Source organism: Rhincodon typus, chromosome 23 (assembly GCF_021869965.1).
Source record: "Rhincodon typus isolate 14 chromosome 23, sRhiTyp1.1, whole genome shotgun sequence".
NCBI classification, from domain to species: Eukaryota; Metazoa; Chordata; class Chondrichthyes; order Orectolobiformes; family Rhincodontidae; genus Rhincodon; species Rhincodon typus.
Window position 1 is genome coordinate 7,803,750 of NC_063354.1, and position 15,158 is coordinate 7,818,907.

At 40.8% G+C, this 15,158-nt stretch overlaps 1 protein-coding gene across 1 annotated transcript; it reads left to right on the plus strand.

Annotated features, from left to right (window-relative positions):
- The first annotated feature begins 80 nt into the window (after positions 1-80).
- On the plus strand, positions 81-9,971 carry cenpx (centromere protein X). The gene is made up of 4 exons (XM_048611091.1): positions 81-298; positions 6,046-6,097; positions 6,968-7,021; positions 9,823-9,971. Exons 1-4 carry the CDS (start codon positions 266-268, stop codon positions 9,969-9,971), a joined length of 288 nt encoding a protein of 95 aa, XP_048467048.1. The 5' UTR covers positions 81-265.
- Positions 9,972-15,158: the final 5,187 nt, after the last annotated feature.

Consider the following 15,158-nt stretch of genomic DNA (forward strand, 5'->3'; position numbering starts at 1 on the left):
AAGAGATAATATGAGGATTGTCAACGATTTTACCCAGTTATGTTCACCGATCAATTTTTTTTGTTTAATCCGTTTGTCAGGTGTTTCCCCCTCCCCCACATCTCTCCAGGCGGGCGGGCTGATGATTGATGGCGGAACTGACCAATGAAGGCGGGGATGATGGCGCCCTGTGACGTCATAAAGGAAGCGGACCAATAGTGTGTGGGAGGAGGTGGGCTCAGATGTCGTTAGTGGGAAGGCGGGAGGGGTGTGTTTGTGGTGCAGGATGGAGAGAGGAGAGGGCGCCAAGTTCAAGAAAGTAAGTTCGTCGAGCCGCTGTCGCTAATAGCACGGACTCTATCAAACCACTCTAATTACAAATAAGTCCGAAACAAAAACAGAAATTGCTGGAGAAACTCAGCAGGCCAGGCAGGTTCTGTGGAGAGAAAGAAGAGTTAACGTGTCGAGACCAGTGACCCTTCCTCAGAACTGCTAGGCCCGGCGAGTTTTCCCAGCAATTTCTGTTTTTATTTCTGATTCTGCAGTTTTTTGGGGTTTTTTTTCTCCACCCAAATAAATCTGGTCGTGAAATTTCACGTTCCACGCGTGCAGATTGAACGGTTTGTACCGGTCAAACTAGTTTTTTTGAATCTAGTTCGATGTGATCTGATCGAGCCTTTATCGCCCAAAGATTCATTTTTCAGCTGATTGTGTAGTGATGCTGAAATAAGCATCAGTTGAACACTAATGGTATGTGCAGGTGAGACCTAGAGAGCCATGTCGCTTTGTTTTTGTTATGATAAATACAAGGGCTGGGCAAGGGTATGGGAGGTTTTGGAGAAACTCGGCTTGATGGACTGACGGGTTGGAGTTCTGATGAAGAGTCACCGGACTCGAAAGTTTAACACCATAAGACAGAGGAGCAGAAATTAGGCCATTCGGCCCATCGAGTCTGCTCTGCCATTCAATCATGGCTGATAAGTTCCTCAACCCCATTCTCCTGCTTTCTCCCTGTAACCCTTGATAATTGAGAACCTATCTATCTCCGTCTTAAATGTATTCAATGACCTGGCCTCCACAGCCTTCTGTGGCAGTGAATTCCATAGATTCACCACTCTCTGGCTGAAGAAGTTTCTCCTTATCTCTGTTCTAAAACATCTTCCCTTTACTCTAAGGCAGTGCCTTCGGGTCCTCGACTCTCTTACCAATGGAAGCATCTTCCCAACATCCACTTTGTCCAGGCCATTCAGTTTTCTGAAAATTTCAATTAGATCCCCCGCTCGTCCTTCTAAACTCCAATGAGTATAGTCCCAGAGTCCTCAAACATTCCTCATATGTTAAGTGGTCCCAGGAATGGAAAATTCTCGTGAACCTCCTCTGAACCTGCTCCAGAGCTAGTACATCCTTCCTGAGATATGGGGCCCAAAACTGCGCACAATACTCCAAATGTGGCCTGACCAGAGCCTTACAAAGCCTCAGTAGTGTATATCCCTGCTTTTATATTCAAGTCCTCTCAAAATAAATGCCAACATTGCATTTGCCTTCCTGACTACCGACTCAGTAGTCTCTGTTTTCTTCCCACAGGTGCTGTCAGTCCTGCTGAGTTTCTTTAACAATTGCTGCTTTCATTTCAGGTCTCCAGCACTTGCAGTTCTCTGTTTTATTTCAGGGATTGGAGTGGAATGTCTGATGACTAAATGGCCCTCAGCTTTCTAACATGAGCATCTTATACAATCAGACAGAGGCCATTCAGTCCATTGAGTCTGCATCAAACTCGGACCTATTGATGCTGGATATCATAGTCATACAGCATGGAAACAGAGCCTTCGGTCCATTTTGACCATAATCCCAAACGAAACTAGTTCCACCTGCCTGCACTTGGGTCATATTCCTCCAAATATTTCTTATTCATGTATTTATCCAAATACATTTTAAATGTTGTAACTGTACCTGCATCCACCACTTCCTTTGAAAGTTCATTCCACACATAAACCACTGTTTTTAAAAAAAAAAAAAAAAGTTGCCCCTTGTGTCTTTTTTAAAATCTTCCTCCTATCACCCTAAAAATATGCCCCAGGTCTTGAAATCCCCCATCCTAAGAAAAATACACCTGCAATTCACCTCCTCTATACCCCTCATGATTTTATAAACCTCTATAAGTCATCCCTTAACCTCCTATACTCCAGTGAAAAAATTCCCAGCTTATTCAGCCTCTCATAACTCAAACCTTCCATTCCCAGCAACATCCTGTTAAATCTTTTCTGAACCCTCTCTAGCTTCATAATATCCTTCCTATAACAGGGCGACCAGAAATGGACACAGTACTCCAGAAGAGGCCTCACCAACATTCTGTACAACCTCAACATAATGTGCCAACTCCTATTCACAAAGGTCTGAGCAATGAAGGCAAGCGTGTTAAACACCTTAACCAATACAGTGTGGAGCTGGAGGAACACAGCAGGTCAGGCAGCATCAGAAGAGCAGGAGATTTGACATTTTGGGTTGGGATTCTTCAGGACCTTCTTAACCACCCTATCTATATGTGACACAAACTTCAATTTCAGAATTTCCATTTTACATATACCGGAAAAAATTCTTTGAAAAGTAAAATCCTCAGCCGGAAGAGGGAAAGTGGCTGAAGTTAATTTGGATAATGTTATGAAGGTGTAAGTTGAGAGGCTTTGGTAGACGTTCATGCGTAGAGTGGAAAGATAAATTCATTCCTGCTGTGCTGGAAAATTTAGTTCAACCTGAGGTAGTAACTAGGGATGGAAATGGCAGCTGATGTTTGTGAGAGGATAAAACAATGGCCGTCATATTTAACTTGGAATTTTTTGGCTAATGCACAATCAGATGTCCGATAAACAATCTAACAACACAAAGGCAGTCGGAATTTGAAAGATGGTGAAATACTGGTTGTCTGCCAGTGTTCAGAAAGCTTAGAACTAATGGAAGGACGCTGCTTGATTGTACTTTGTGGGCCTCGGTATGCAAACTATAGATAGTGTAACATGAGCAGACCATCAGATTTGCCCCTATGTAATGCATATCCAGGGACTACAGTGCAACTGCGCTCCAGTTAATTCTGCTCGGGTTTATACAAATTTATCAGTTGGATGGAGGAAATTCGACAGGTCTTGTTTACCGTGAAAGTACTCTGTAATAGTTATTAGAACAAACCGTAGTTTGTGCAATCAATTGGTCTGGTTATGAATGTTTTGTGCATTCAGACAAAGCGCCTTTGATTTTAACTTTCTAACCATTATTTCCTGATTTGGCTTTTCATTGTACTATTACTTCAACTTTGTGCTTCCTTTTCACACTGCTTATCTTGAACCAAATATGATGTTATTCTATGGCCTTGACTTTTCTGCATAAATTTATAAATTTCTCTTCACTTGAACCTTCTGCCCTGTCCTGCTTTATTAATTAAAGCCCTAACTATCTGTTTCAGCAGGGTACTGCAGAGAACAGCATCTACCCTGTCTCATTCTTTTCACCCTTCCCAATTCTATAAATTATGGAGAGTTTACCTTTGGAATTTTCGCACCATGCACACGAGCACCGGGAAACTCATACCTGTTGGATAACAGCAAAGGCCATCTCCAGATGTCCCCTTCGCCATCTGACTTGTGGTCATATCTTCCCGTCCCTGACTGTTAACCAGACCCGCAGTGCTTCCTAATTATGAATGTCTGATACTGCCTGGGTTAACATGTCTTGTTAACTTTCCTTTTGCCCAAAATGTCTGCACCTCCATTTACAGGTCATTTTTTTTCTTTCTGAATCAGAGTCTCCTGGCTCAGAGGTTGGCACAGTACCGTAGTGCCACAAAGACCCTGCCTATACAGTGTTTCTTTTTAAATATTTAGAGATGCTATTACACATCACTGAATGTTAGTTTCTTTCACCACCAAATCGCCTATGTTACTTTACTACTTTATCCTCCGTCATTAAATCACGTGTTTCTGAATTGATTACCAACTTGTTTGCAAAATTCATGAGGGCATTGCAATGAAACCAAAGTGAGGGAAAGGTGAGGAGAGAGCGCAATTAAACCTATTTAGTCTTTTTCTATCCAGAAGTGCTCTTATACACAATTGAATGTTTTCTTCCATCACCAAATCATCTGTAGTATTTTTAATTTATTAACCACCACCAGTAAATCACCCGTGTTTTCCAATTGATTAATTTACAAGCAAAGCTCATGAAGGGCAATGTAGACCACCAAAGGTGAGGTAGCAGACAGACTCTAGTTCATCAATTCTGAGCTAAATTTCCTCAAGATATCGACACTTATTATTGATGGGGCTATCTAGGAATCACAGTGCTCTCCACAAACTCCCATATATTGCACTTGTGACACACCACTTGTGCTGCCATCTCTGTGTTTTATTGAATTGATTAGTCCATGCATATCATCAACTTGGATTTAGTTTCTAGAATTTTAACTAATTATTGATTTAGTTGAAGTTAGAGGTAGATGAAATTTTTTTTAAAGTATAACACAAACCACAACAAGTATTACAGGTTAAAAAAAAGCACATCTTTCCACGTCTCCACTGAATTCCCACTTGTAATAAATTTTCAACTTTTTTATTCTGGCAATATGACTGTTATGCGACTACTCAAATTTCACTGAACAACCTTACTTCAATGGAGACATTCATCTTTCACGGTTCTTTCTTAAATTCAATGAACAAAACACAATCTCCACCATAGTAAGGCAAGGAGAGAGGTTTCAAGTCCACTCAAGCTGACTACTCACTGTCCGTCATGACTTCCTATGGGAAACTCTCAAAACACTTATGGTACCAGTAGCATTCCACCCTCTTAAATTCCTAAAGTTTGGGAATCCCAATTGATCATTTTGCAGTTTTGTGTTGAATGATATGCAGGAATAGCCTTTCATTAATCCACAAAATAGTTGTAGTGTTTCCATTCTTCAAAATCACTTTTTTTTTTCGTTCCATTCATTTCATTGTACTGTGAAGTCTCAACTTAAATCAACATTGAACTGTCACTACGTGAATGAAGTAATATTTATTTTTCTAAAGTAAACAAATTCACTCTTTTTGCATTTTCTTGTGCAGTTTTACTTCCATATGCCCATTTTTAAAAATATTGTACTGTGCTAAAGCATATTAATGGCAAAATGTGTTTCCTGTGCTTAAAGCATCCTATTTGAAATGAATGTTAGTTTGCTTCTGTGTTTGATCAGTTGTAACTGACTTAGGTGTTTGATTTTGAAACTGCAGGTGTTTTCATGTTTTATACACAATAGCTCCAGTTGGATCAATTTGAGAGTAGATGATCTTTACAGAATTTGCCGCAAGTGGCATTCTGAAGAAGATTGCTAATTAGAATTCACGTTTTGTGAAAGGGAGAAATTCAATGTAAAATATGTGTAGACCAGCTGTTCTGAAGCAAGGCAGTAGAATGACTTCTTTGATCAAAATTTGAATTGCGTGACAACTCTGGATTCAATTCTTCCTTTAAAGTCAAATTGCTATGCTACATGTTGAAGTTTTTTCTTGCAATAAGCTATGCTTTTTCATACTAAAGATGAACGCACGGGCTGCTTGCAGTATTACCTGTAGTTAGTGTATCTGTGCTTTTTGCATATTTATCAGATTGACTAAAAAAGCTGTGGTTATGTCCATAAACCAGCTATAAGTAAAGCTGGCTCACTTTATTTAATAGACCACATGCCCTATTGTGGATTGCTCGATTATTAACAAGACTTCATAGCCTTGCACATTGCCTACTTGCTAAGTTAACTTGCATGATCACAATCAAAATGTCTTGGTCAGCCTTGATTATTTTCCATTGCTGTGGGACTTGCATCATAAATCGGACCTCAAATTCAGTCATTTGAGATTCACGCCCAACTGGACATAGGAAAGAACAGCTGGTGTTGAATTTCCATGCATCAACATCGCTATTTTTAAGAAAAAAAAGACATTTGAGCTGGGTAAAAACTGAATTGTGTAGATTTATTTAGTGGCTTCGCCTATTACACTCATAATAGTGTTGCTCAGCAAAACATTTTGTTTTCTGTTCCAGGAGTTGGTCAGTAAACTACTGTACTTCTATTTTAAGGATCAGAAAACCAAAGGTATGTTATTTTGAATGCATCAAAGTGGGATAGCCAACAAAAGTAATTAGTCTTTCCAATGGTTAAATGAACAAGTGTAATATAAGGAAAAACTGAAAGAATTGTGGATGCTGTAAATCAGGAACAAAAACAGAAGTTGCTGGAAAAGCTCAGCAGGTCTGGCAGCGTCTGTGAAGAAAAAAATCAGAGTTAATGTTTCGGGTCTGGTGACCCTTCCACAGAGCAGTGTAGTTCTTAGGAAGGTCATTGGACCTGAAACGTTAACTCTGATTTTTTTTCTTCACACTGTAGTAAAAGAGCGATTTCCAAGAATGATAAGATGCTAAAGTCCACCAAAATAATGTAGTGTGGCATTGTAGGGGAAAAAGTTCAAGCTCTGACTTCAACAGGATGTTTGTGTGTAATCTGAATTGATGTGCCAGAAAAAATATATTTGGTGCAATGTTTCTTCCCTTTTATGGTAAAATCCAGAGCAGGTTGTACACTGAGTACAGTCTGGCAGTTAATTGTTACAAAAAGTCCTTTTTGAGTGCAGGTACAAGTACAAAATAAATTCGACAAAATGTATTCCATTGGATGAAAACTCATTCAGACCTCCCATGGCTGTAGAAAACAAAAGATATTTTGAACAGAAATTGGAGAGAATAGGGAGTGAGCACCTTTGGACAATATTTTACCTGGTGGTCCATCTGTTACCAATATCTGTTCCTGGAATTTTGATGTCAGAATGTGGGTAAACATTTGTTCTACTGTCAGAGACATGAATCATTTGCAGTGAGCACACTCCATGGATAGAAATTGTAATGTGCTTTGAAATGGCTGTGTGGTTCATAATCAAGGACTAAATATTGTATTTGTGTTTACTTACAGTCAGCAGTGATGCTGTCATCATTATGTCTGAAATGCTGAAAATATTTGTTATAGGTAAGCATGTAAGATGAATCATTTAATGGGCTGTGTGTAATACAGTACAATAAAATAATAAGATGTACTGGACTTTGTGTTCATTACACTAAGAAATCCCATCCTAATGTACAGCACAAACAGACCATTCTTTCCAACCGAGAAACACACTGGAACATATAGCACCAGTTAACATAAGCTACAAGCTAGTAAAACACAAAGAAACCAAGTACAATTAACAATTCGAGATTTGAATACAACTTTGAGAGATGTTCAGTCAATTAAACAGATTGGATGCAGAGGAGAGATCCTACTTTGCTTGCACTGTGTTAATACAATGATAAAAATGAACTACCAGTTTTGGACTTTCATCACCTGATTCGAGACATTTCATGATGTCAGTACTTGAACCTTCTTTTAGTAATACATTCTCCCCTTTTTACACTGTATGCCTTCATTTGTTCATATTTGATGTGTTTTATTACTTTTCTTGGGGTTGCTAAGTAATAAAAGTTCCTCTTTTACTCAAAACTTTATAATTGACTCCTTCATTTTGACTAGTACCAGTTTTTAATTGAAGTCTGATTTAGGTGTGTACTAAAAGAATTAAAAATCTTAGTGGCTAATGCCAGGGTTTAGAAGACTGGAACCAATTCATTTCCCTGCCTCCCCCCAACGACCTGGTCATAACAAAATTGGGGGCTCTATGATTGTGATTGTTCCCACAAGTGAATAAAAGAATTAAAGGAGAGAAAAATTAAATTGTTCCTTGAAAAGCTGTTTTTTTTGTTTAAGAAATGAAAATGCGAAAAAAGACAACTTTGAAAAAATGAAAGCGTTGTTCTTGGAAAAATTAAAAGGGGTAGTTAGACACACAGGTGAGGTTCCATCTGAAGGCTAGAAAACCAGAGATTGAAAAATCGGTGGTGATATAAATAAAGTCACCATAGCCCCAGAAGACCATAGGGCTGCTCTATCAATCAATGGGGGGGGTGGGGGGGAATCCTGGCGGTGGTTTAATCTGAGGGTCACCAGGCCTCAGACGAGGAGCAAGATTGAGAAGACAGGACGTTCATGGTGACCTCAACCTGTTTGTGAACTGAATCTGTACTATTGGCGTCACTGTGCATCGCAAACCAGCCGTCCAGCCAGCTGAGCTAATATGTAAAGGTGGAAACTGACAACTGATAAAACTGGAACAGCAATGATTAGAAGTGGAATTCCAACAGAGAAAAAAGGAAAGAGAAACCCAGGAACAAAAAGGCAAGGCAGGAAAGAAAAGAAGGGAGAATCCTAATGAAGGCAACTCAGGTGAGGAAATCAGTTCTAACTGAGAAGTTAAGGGCTGAAGTATTCAAGTTCACCCATTTTTAATCCCCAATATTTAAGAAGAAATGAAACTCCCTTTTTGTCTATTTTGAGAGGTTAGCATAGCAGTAAAAGTGGCTACTCCAAAAAGTGGCTCTCCTTGCAGAGCCGACTGAGAGGGCATACTAATTAAGTCTGTTCCCTCTTGCCTTAGGATGGTGCAATTGACTGAGACAGTGAAATGGTCTATTTAACCTCACTGTTGTCAAATAACCATTCCTGGATGAACTGAAAAATTAAGTTGTACCTTGTTTATTGACCTGCAACTGGGTTTTTAGTGGCAATTTAATTAATTACTACCATTGAACAACCAACCTACTCCTGAAACAGATGTGAATGTCGTTAAGTCTCCCTTCTTAATAAATATTTAGATTTTTATAAACTAGACTTCTAAATTCTTTCTTCTGATATTTCAGCTTCTGTTGTGATCCTGTGTACAAAACGTTATTCCGATCTTTCATTCTAAAAAAGAAGGGGCTTTTCATTTCCTGATTGGGTACTTAGATAGCTTGGTGACCTCTCTGGTACTCAACAGTGAGAATTCCCAGTAAATGATACCACAATCACTTGCATACTGAGATTGCAAAGATCTCAACAAAACACTTTCAAGATAAGAGGTGACAAGCTTGCTTTGCTGTGAGCTGCAAAAACCAGACCGTTGTTTCAGGCAGAATTAAACTGTTCAGAGCCATGACACTTCTGTTCAGTTTTGACCGCACATCATCTTCACCACTGCTTCCATCTCTGTAATGTCATTAGTCTCCACTCCTGCCTCTGTACATGTGTACTGAAACACTCATCTGTGCTTTTGTTGCTCAAGGGTTGGCTTTTCCAATGCTCTTCTGAACTTATCCAAAACTGCTAATGCACAGCAGGACCTCTTCACCCATCATGCCACAGCCCAGTGCAATGGCTACTGATGTGGTCCACCGCACTCTGCTTAAATTCCCATTCTAGTGGGAAACTATTTTGATGCCATCTGCCATTTCTATCACTTTAGTTCTGGCCTCGTGATCTTTTGAGAACTGTGGCACTCCAATGCTGGCTTCTTATGCATTGTCCACTTCCTTTTCTTGTTATGCCTGACATCTATAAGCAGCTTAAGGGATATCAGCATTACCTTCCCTAAACTATTTCTCGTACCTATGTTTTTAACCATCAGTCAATTGTCATATTTCTTTTCACTTTGTCAATGTCTGATTTATGTGAAATACCTTGCTGTTTTTCTATGCTAAATATGTTCTCTAAATTCCATTTGTTGATTGACTGTGTTGTAGGCAACATGTCGAGATTCTTCATAAGTCAACGATTATTGGAAATGTCATTCCTCAACAGAAAAAGAAGGGTTTCTTGGAAGGAATTTACTGATAGATATGCCATAAAAGTTCCAAAGTCTTTTATTTTGCATGATGTATTTGCTACACAATTTAACATGAAATTTGTATCTCATCCAGAGGCAGCAGCACGAACTGCCAGACAGGCATCTAATGAAGATTCTAGGACAGCAGACCTTGACCATTTTGAGAAGGTTTTGCCCCAACTGGTATGTAACAATAGTTACTTTATTTACCCTGCCGAGAAAGTTAAGAAAAATTTGGTTTAATTAAAACGGTGTAACAGGCTGTTCCTTTTCAAGAATGTGATGGTGTGTTAGCTTGTCCAGTCTACTGTTTTAATCCATAATATCTGTTGAGTAGCTCGTATGTAGGCTTACAGTTTTGAATGGGAGCATCTACACAGTCTGAATAGGAACTTGCATTGTGTACCTTCGTTAAGAATGTAAAATTAGAAATGATGGAATTTTTTCTTAATATAGTCAGCAAAATCTGTTCTGCACACAGCAAGCATCCTTTCCTTTGAAGTCAAAGGAGCATGAGTTCCTTGTAGTAAAGCAGAAATAGAAAATGGGAAAGGAGAGAAAAGACAATAGATAGCACTTTGCAGATGAAACCAATAAAATTACTCTTGTCAAAGCACATGTCAAATTTTACACAGTTGGAGTTCAAAGTATTTGCATGGTTGGAGTTCAAAGTCTTTTAGCTTGGGTGTAGTTTCTACCAGCTCCTATTCTACAACAGTTTTTTTTTGTATTACTGCTTACTTGCAACAAGTAAACAACACTCAAACAACTAGGATCTATTTACAACTCTGCTATTATACTGGCATTTGAAGTACCATGGTGGCACTTGAATTACTTCCTTTAAATAGACCAATGCAGGTTACTGTAGTTCTTAAGACATGATTCTATATTTAAGTGTTCAAACCGGCAACTGGTTAATGCGGACAAGACATTCTGCTACTGTCCACCTCAAATCAGAATCTTTCCTGTGTAACAAATTCTGACTGTTGAGTTTCCTGAATGTTCTAGCATTTGGAAGTGCAAGTGCAGTCTAGTTGAATACTGAGCATTTTGTAGTGATAGGAATTATTTTGTGAATGTTCAGGATGTCGTGGGGATTTAAAAGAGGTCTTTTACGTAGTTATTTGCGTTGTTTTGATGGAAAAGAACATGATGGGTGTTTGAGAAGGCGCTACAATGAAGGCACACAAAGACACGGTTAATGTAGCTACAAGTGTTAGGAGATAGTCATAGCACGCAAAGAAGTAAAATGCTATTTCTTTTCCCAAACTGCTGATAAAAGCATCTTGTATTCTATCCCAGTAATCTTAGTGATTTGTTAACTAATAACCATCTCCAAGCATTTGGTAGTTTGTTGATGCCAAATTAGGGGCATCTCTGTAATGTTATTAATTTCTACTCCTGTCTCTATATATGTGCTACTGAAACACTCATCCATGCTTTTGTTGTTCAAGGGGTGGCTTTTCCAATGTTCTTCTGAGCTCATCCAAAACTGCTAATGCACAGCAGCTCCACTTAACCCATTGTGCCACAGCCCAGTGCAATGGCAACTGTTGTGGTCCACCAAACCCTCAAATTCCCATTCGAGTGTTAAACTATTTTGACTGCACCTGCCACTCCTATCACTGTAGCTCATGGTGACCTCAGTCAGTGTGTGAACTGAACCTGTGCTGTTGGTATCACTGTGCATCGCAAACCAGCTGGCCAGCCAGCTGAGCTAATAGATAGAGGTGGAAACTGACAAATTAGGCGCAATTTACAAACTCAGGAGGTCTTAAACTGTTTCATGAAAGGGTAAATGGTACAGTGCACAGAAAAATGAATGATTATTGGGAGGGTGGCAAAAAGCATGAGACATGAGGGCTCTTGTGATACAATGGTAGTGCTCCTTACCTCTGAGCCAGGAGACCTGGTTTCAGGTCCCACCTGCTTCAGAAGTACATAATAACATCTCTGAACAGGTTAGTTAGAAAATACCTAAAAAGCAAGATTCTTGTGAGCAGAGGAGATGCAGACACAGGCTAAGTCACTGATTTTTCTGACTGGAAATTTAGGAAAAGCTTTGGACTTTTTCCAGCCTTATCTACTTTTTAAAAACATTTGCTCACAGGTTATAGGGATTGCTGGCTACACTTGCATTTACTGTCTATGACACCTTCATCCTATGAATAAATAAATTTTAAAAAAAGCAAAGACTGCCAAAGCTAAAACTGCTGTTCTGGTTGTATGGATCTTTTCTTCTGAACTGAACCTGCTTGTGGCTCTTGGTTTCTCTCTATAGGTTGCAAAATCTGAAAACTTTGTAAACACTTCAGCAATTATCTCACTAGTATATCTAGTCATTTAGCTTAAATCACATACTTACTTAGAAATGCAATTTGAACTTTTCTGAAAAAAAAAACAAAAACCTACTTTAGCTCTACTTCAGAATCTAAAATTTCCAAACGATAACAATAAAACTAAAGTACAAATCTTCATCACAGTAGACAATTAGTTTTGTAAAGCTGATTGGATGATATTGCATTTGAATTTAAGCTTTTAATATGAAAAGTGTTATTTAAAAGAGAATTATGAAATTTGTAATTGGAAATGTTTGATTTAGTTCCTTAAATAGGAGGCCCTGAACCACAATCAGAAATGAAACAGCAAAAGTAATCATTAGAATGATTTCTGCACGGATGTGATAGGCTGAATGTGCTATAAGCTTTTCTACATTTCTAATCACATTCAGCATTTACAGCTATAAAAAGGGATTTCTGTCCATTCAAGGAAGGGGGGAATGGGGAGAAAGGCAAATGAATTTAAGCCTGAAAGAGAAGGAACAGACAGCTTTTAAATGATTGAAAATTGAATTGTTCAAGCCATTTAAATTTGACATAGCATTCAATCAGTAATCAGAAGACTGTATCTGATCATAAGGGAAAATATAAGCAGAAGCTGGAATTTTTCTAACAATTACAACATGATGCTTTACTGGTCGCTATTATGATACAGTCTCTATCAGTTAAGAGAGGACCAACTATTCAAAAAGGCCTATGAAAGTACAGAGGGAAAATTATAGTAAATCTTCCTGTCTCATTTATGTTATTAAAACAATCCTGCAATTATATTAATCCTTTTCTTAAGATTAAACTCTTAAAATCCAACTGGAAATGATTAAATGCAAATATTCTAGCCATTTATTTAGTTCTTGTGTTCGATCATTGAGCAGCACTGGGTAGTTCAATTGGGGTTAATGCAAATAAACATCAGTGAACCCAGCATAGGGAGTAGAGAATCAGTGAGGGTTCCAGCAGAGGGTTGGTGACAAGAAGGACTGCAGATGCTGGAAGCCAGATTCTATAGCCAGAAAACTAAGGGGATTCTATCCTTGATAAGGAGATAGTAGGAACTGCCGATGCTGGAGAGTCTGAGATAACAAGGTGTAGAGCTGGATGAACACAGCAGGCCAAGCAGCATCAGAGGAGCAGGAAAGCTGACGTTTCGGGTCTGGACCCTTCTTCAGAATTGGGGGAGGTGAAGGGGATTCTGAAATAAATAGAGAGAGAGGGGGAGGTCGATGGAAGGTGGCTAAAGGAGCAGATAGGTGGAGAGGAGACAGACAGGTCAAGGAGGCGGGGTTGGAGCCAGTAAAGGTGAGTGTAGGTGGGGAGTTAGGATGGGGTTTGGTCAGTCAAGGAGGCGGGGATGAGGCTGGTAGGTAGGAGGTGGGGGTGGGGGTTGAGGTTGAGGTGAGAGGAGCGGATAGGTGGGAGAAAACACAGACAGGTCAAGGAGGTGGGAACGAGCTGGGCTGGTTTTGGGATGAGGTCGGGGGTGGGGAGATTTTGAAGCTTGTGAAGTCCACATTGATACCGTTGGGCTGCAGGGTTTCCAAGCAAAATATGAGGTGCTGTTCCTGCAACCTTCTGGTGGCATCGTTGTGGCACTGGAGGAGGCCCAGGATGGACATGTTGTCCAAGGAGTAGGAGTGGGAGTGGAAGGGGGAGTTGAAGTGGTTCGTGACTGAGAGGTGCAGGTGTTACTCAAAGCGGTCTCCAAGCCTCCGCTTGGTTTCCCCAATGTAGAGGAGGCCACATCGGGAACAGCAGATACAATATACCACATTAGCAGATGTGCAGGTGAACATCTGTTTAATGTGGAAGATTTTCTTGGGGCCTGGGATGGGGGGGATGGGGGTGAGGGGGGAGGTGTAGTGGCAGGTGTAGCACTTCCTGCGGTTGCAGGGAAAAGTGTCAGGGGTGGTGGGGCAAGTGGGGAGTGTGGAGCGGACAAGGGAGTCACAGAGAGCGGCCCCTTCGGAAAGCAGATAAGGGTGGGGAGGGCAAAATGTCTATCCTTATTGTTGTTGGGGGAGGGGGTTTGAGGGCAGAAGTGTGAGCAATGGAGATGTGGTTGAGGGCATCCTTAATTAGAGGAGGGGAAGTTGCAGTCCTTGAAGTAGGAGGATATCTAGGATGTCCTGGAGTTGAACACCTTATCCTGGGAGCAGATGCGGCAGAGGAATTGGGAGCATGGGATAGCATTTTTTGCAGAAGGGTGGGTGAGAGGAGATGCAGTCGAGGTAGTTGTAGGAGTCAGTGGGTTTGAAATGGATGTCATTGGTGAGTCGGTTACCGGAGATGGAGACGGAGAGGTCCGGTGTTGGGGGGGGAGGGAGGTGTCAGGAATTGTCCAAGTGAATTTGAGGGCTGGATAGAAGGTGTGGCGAAGTTGATGAACTGCTCAAGCTCCTAGTGGGAGCATGAGGCGGCATCGATGCAGTCATCAATATAGCAGAGGAAAAGGTAAGGGATGGTGCCAGTGTAGTTGTGGAAGAGGGACAAATCGGGGATGGAGAGGTCCAAGTGGTCGATGTTCACAGAATCCCTACAGTGTGGAAATAGGCCCTTCGGCCCAACAAGTCCACACTGACCCTCCGAGCATCCCACCCAGACCCAAGCCTCTATAACACACCTAATCTACACATCCCTGAACACAATGGGCAATTTAGCATGGCCAATCCACCCATCCTGCACATCTTTGGACTGTGGGAGGAAACCAGAGCACCCGGAGGAAACCCACGCAGACATGGGGAGAATGTGCAAACTCTACACAGACAGTGGAATCAAACCCAGGTCCCTGGTGCTGTGAGGCAACAGTGCGAACCACTGAGCCACAGGTTGAGGGAGGGTAGGACACCAGGAGGGGCTGTGTAGGAAGATGGAGTTCGCTGGAGAAGGTGTTGTTAGAGGGTGGGTTGGATTCCCATTCAAAGAAATAGGCGTGGAGGTGGTGGAATGATGACATGGAGACGTACGCTAAATTTGTTTCTGTGTGATGGTAGGTGGCGGAAATGTCAGGATGATGCATTGGATTCAGAGGTTGGTGGGGTGGTATGGTGAGGACTGCCCAACCCCAAGCCCTGCTGGGTATTCATCATCCCCCCCC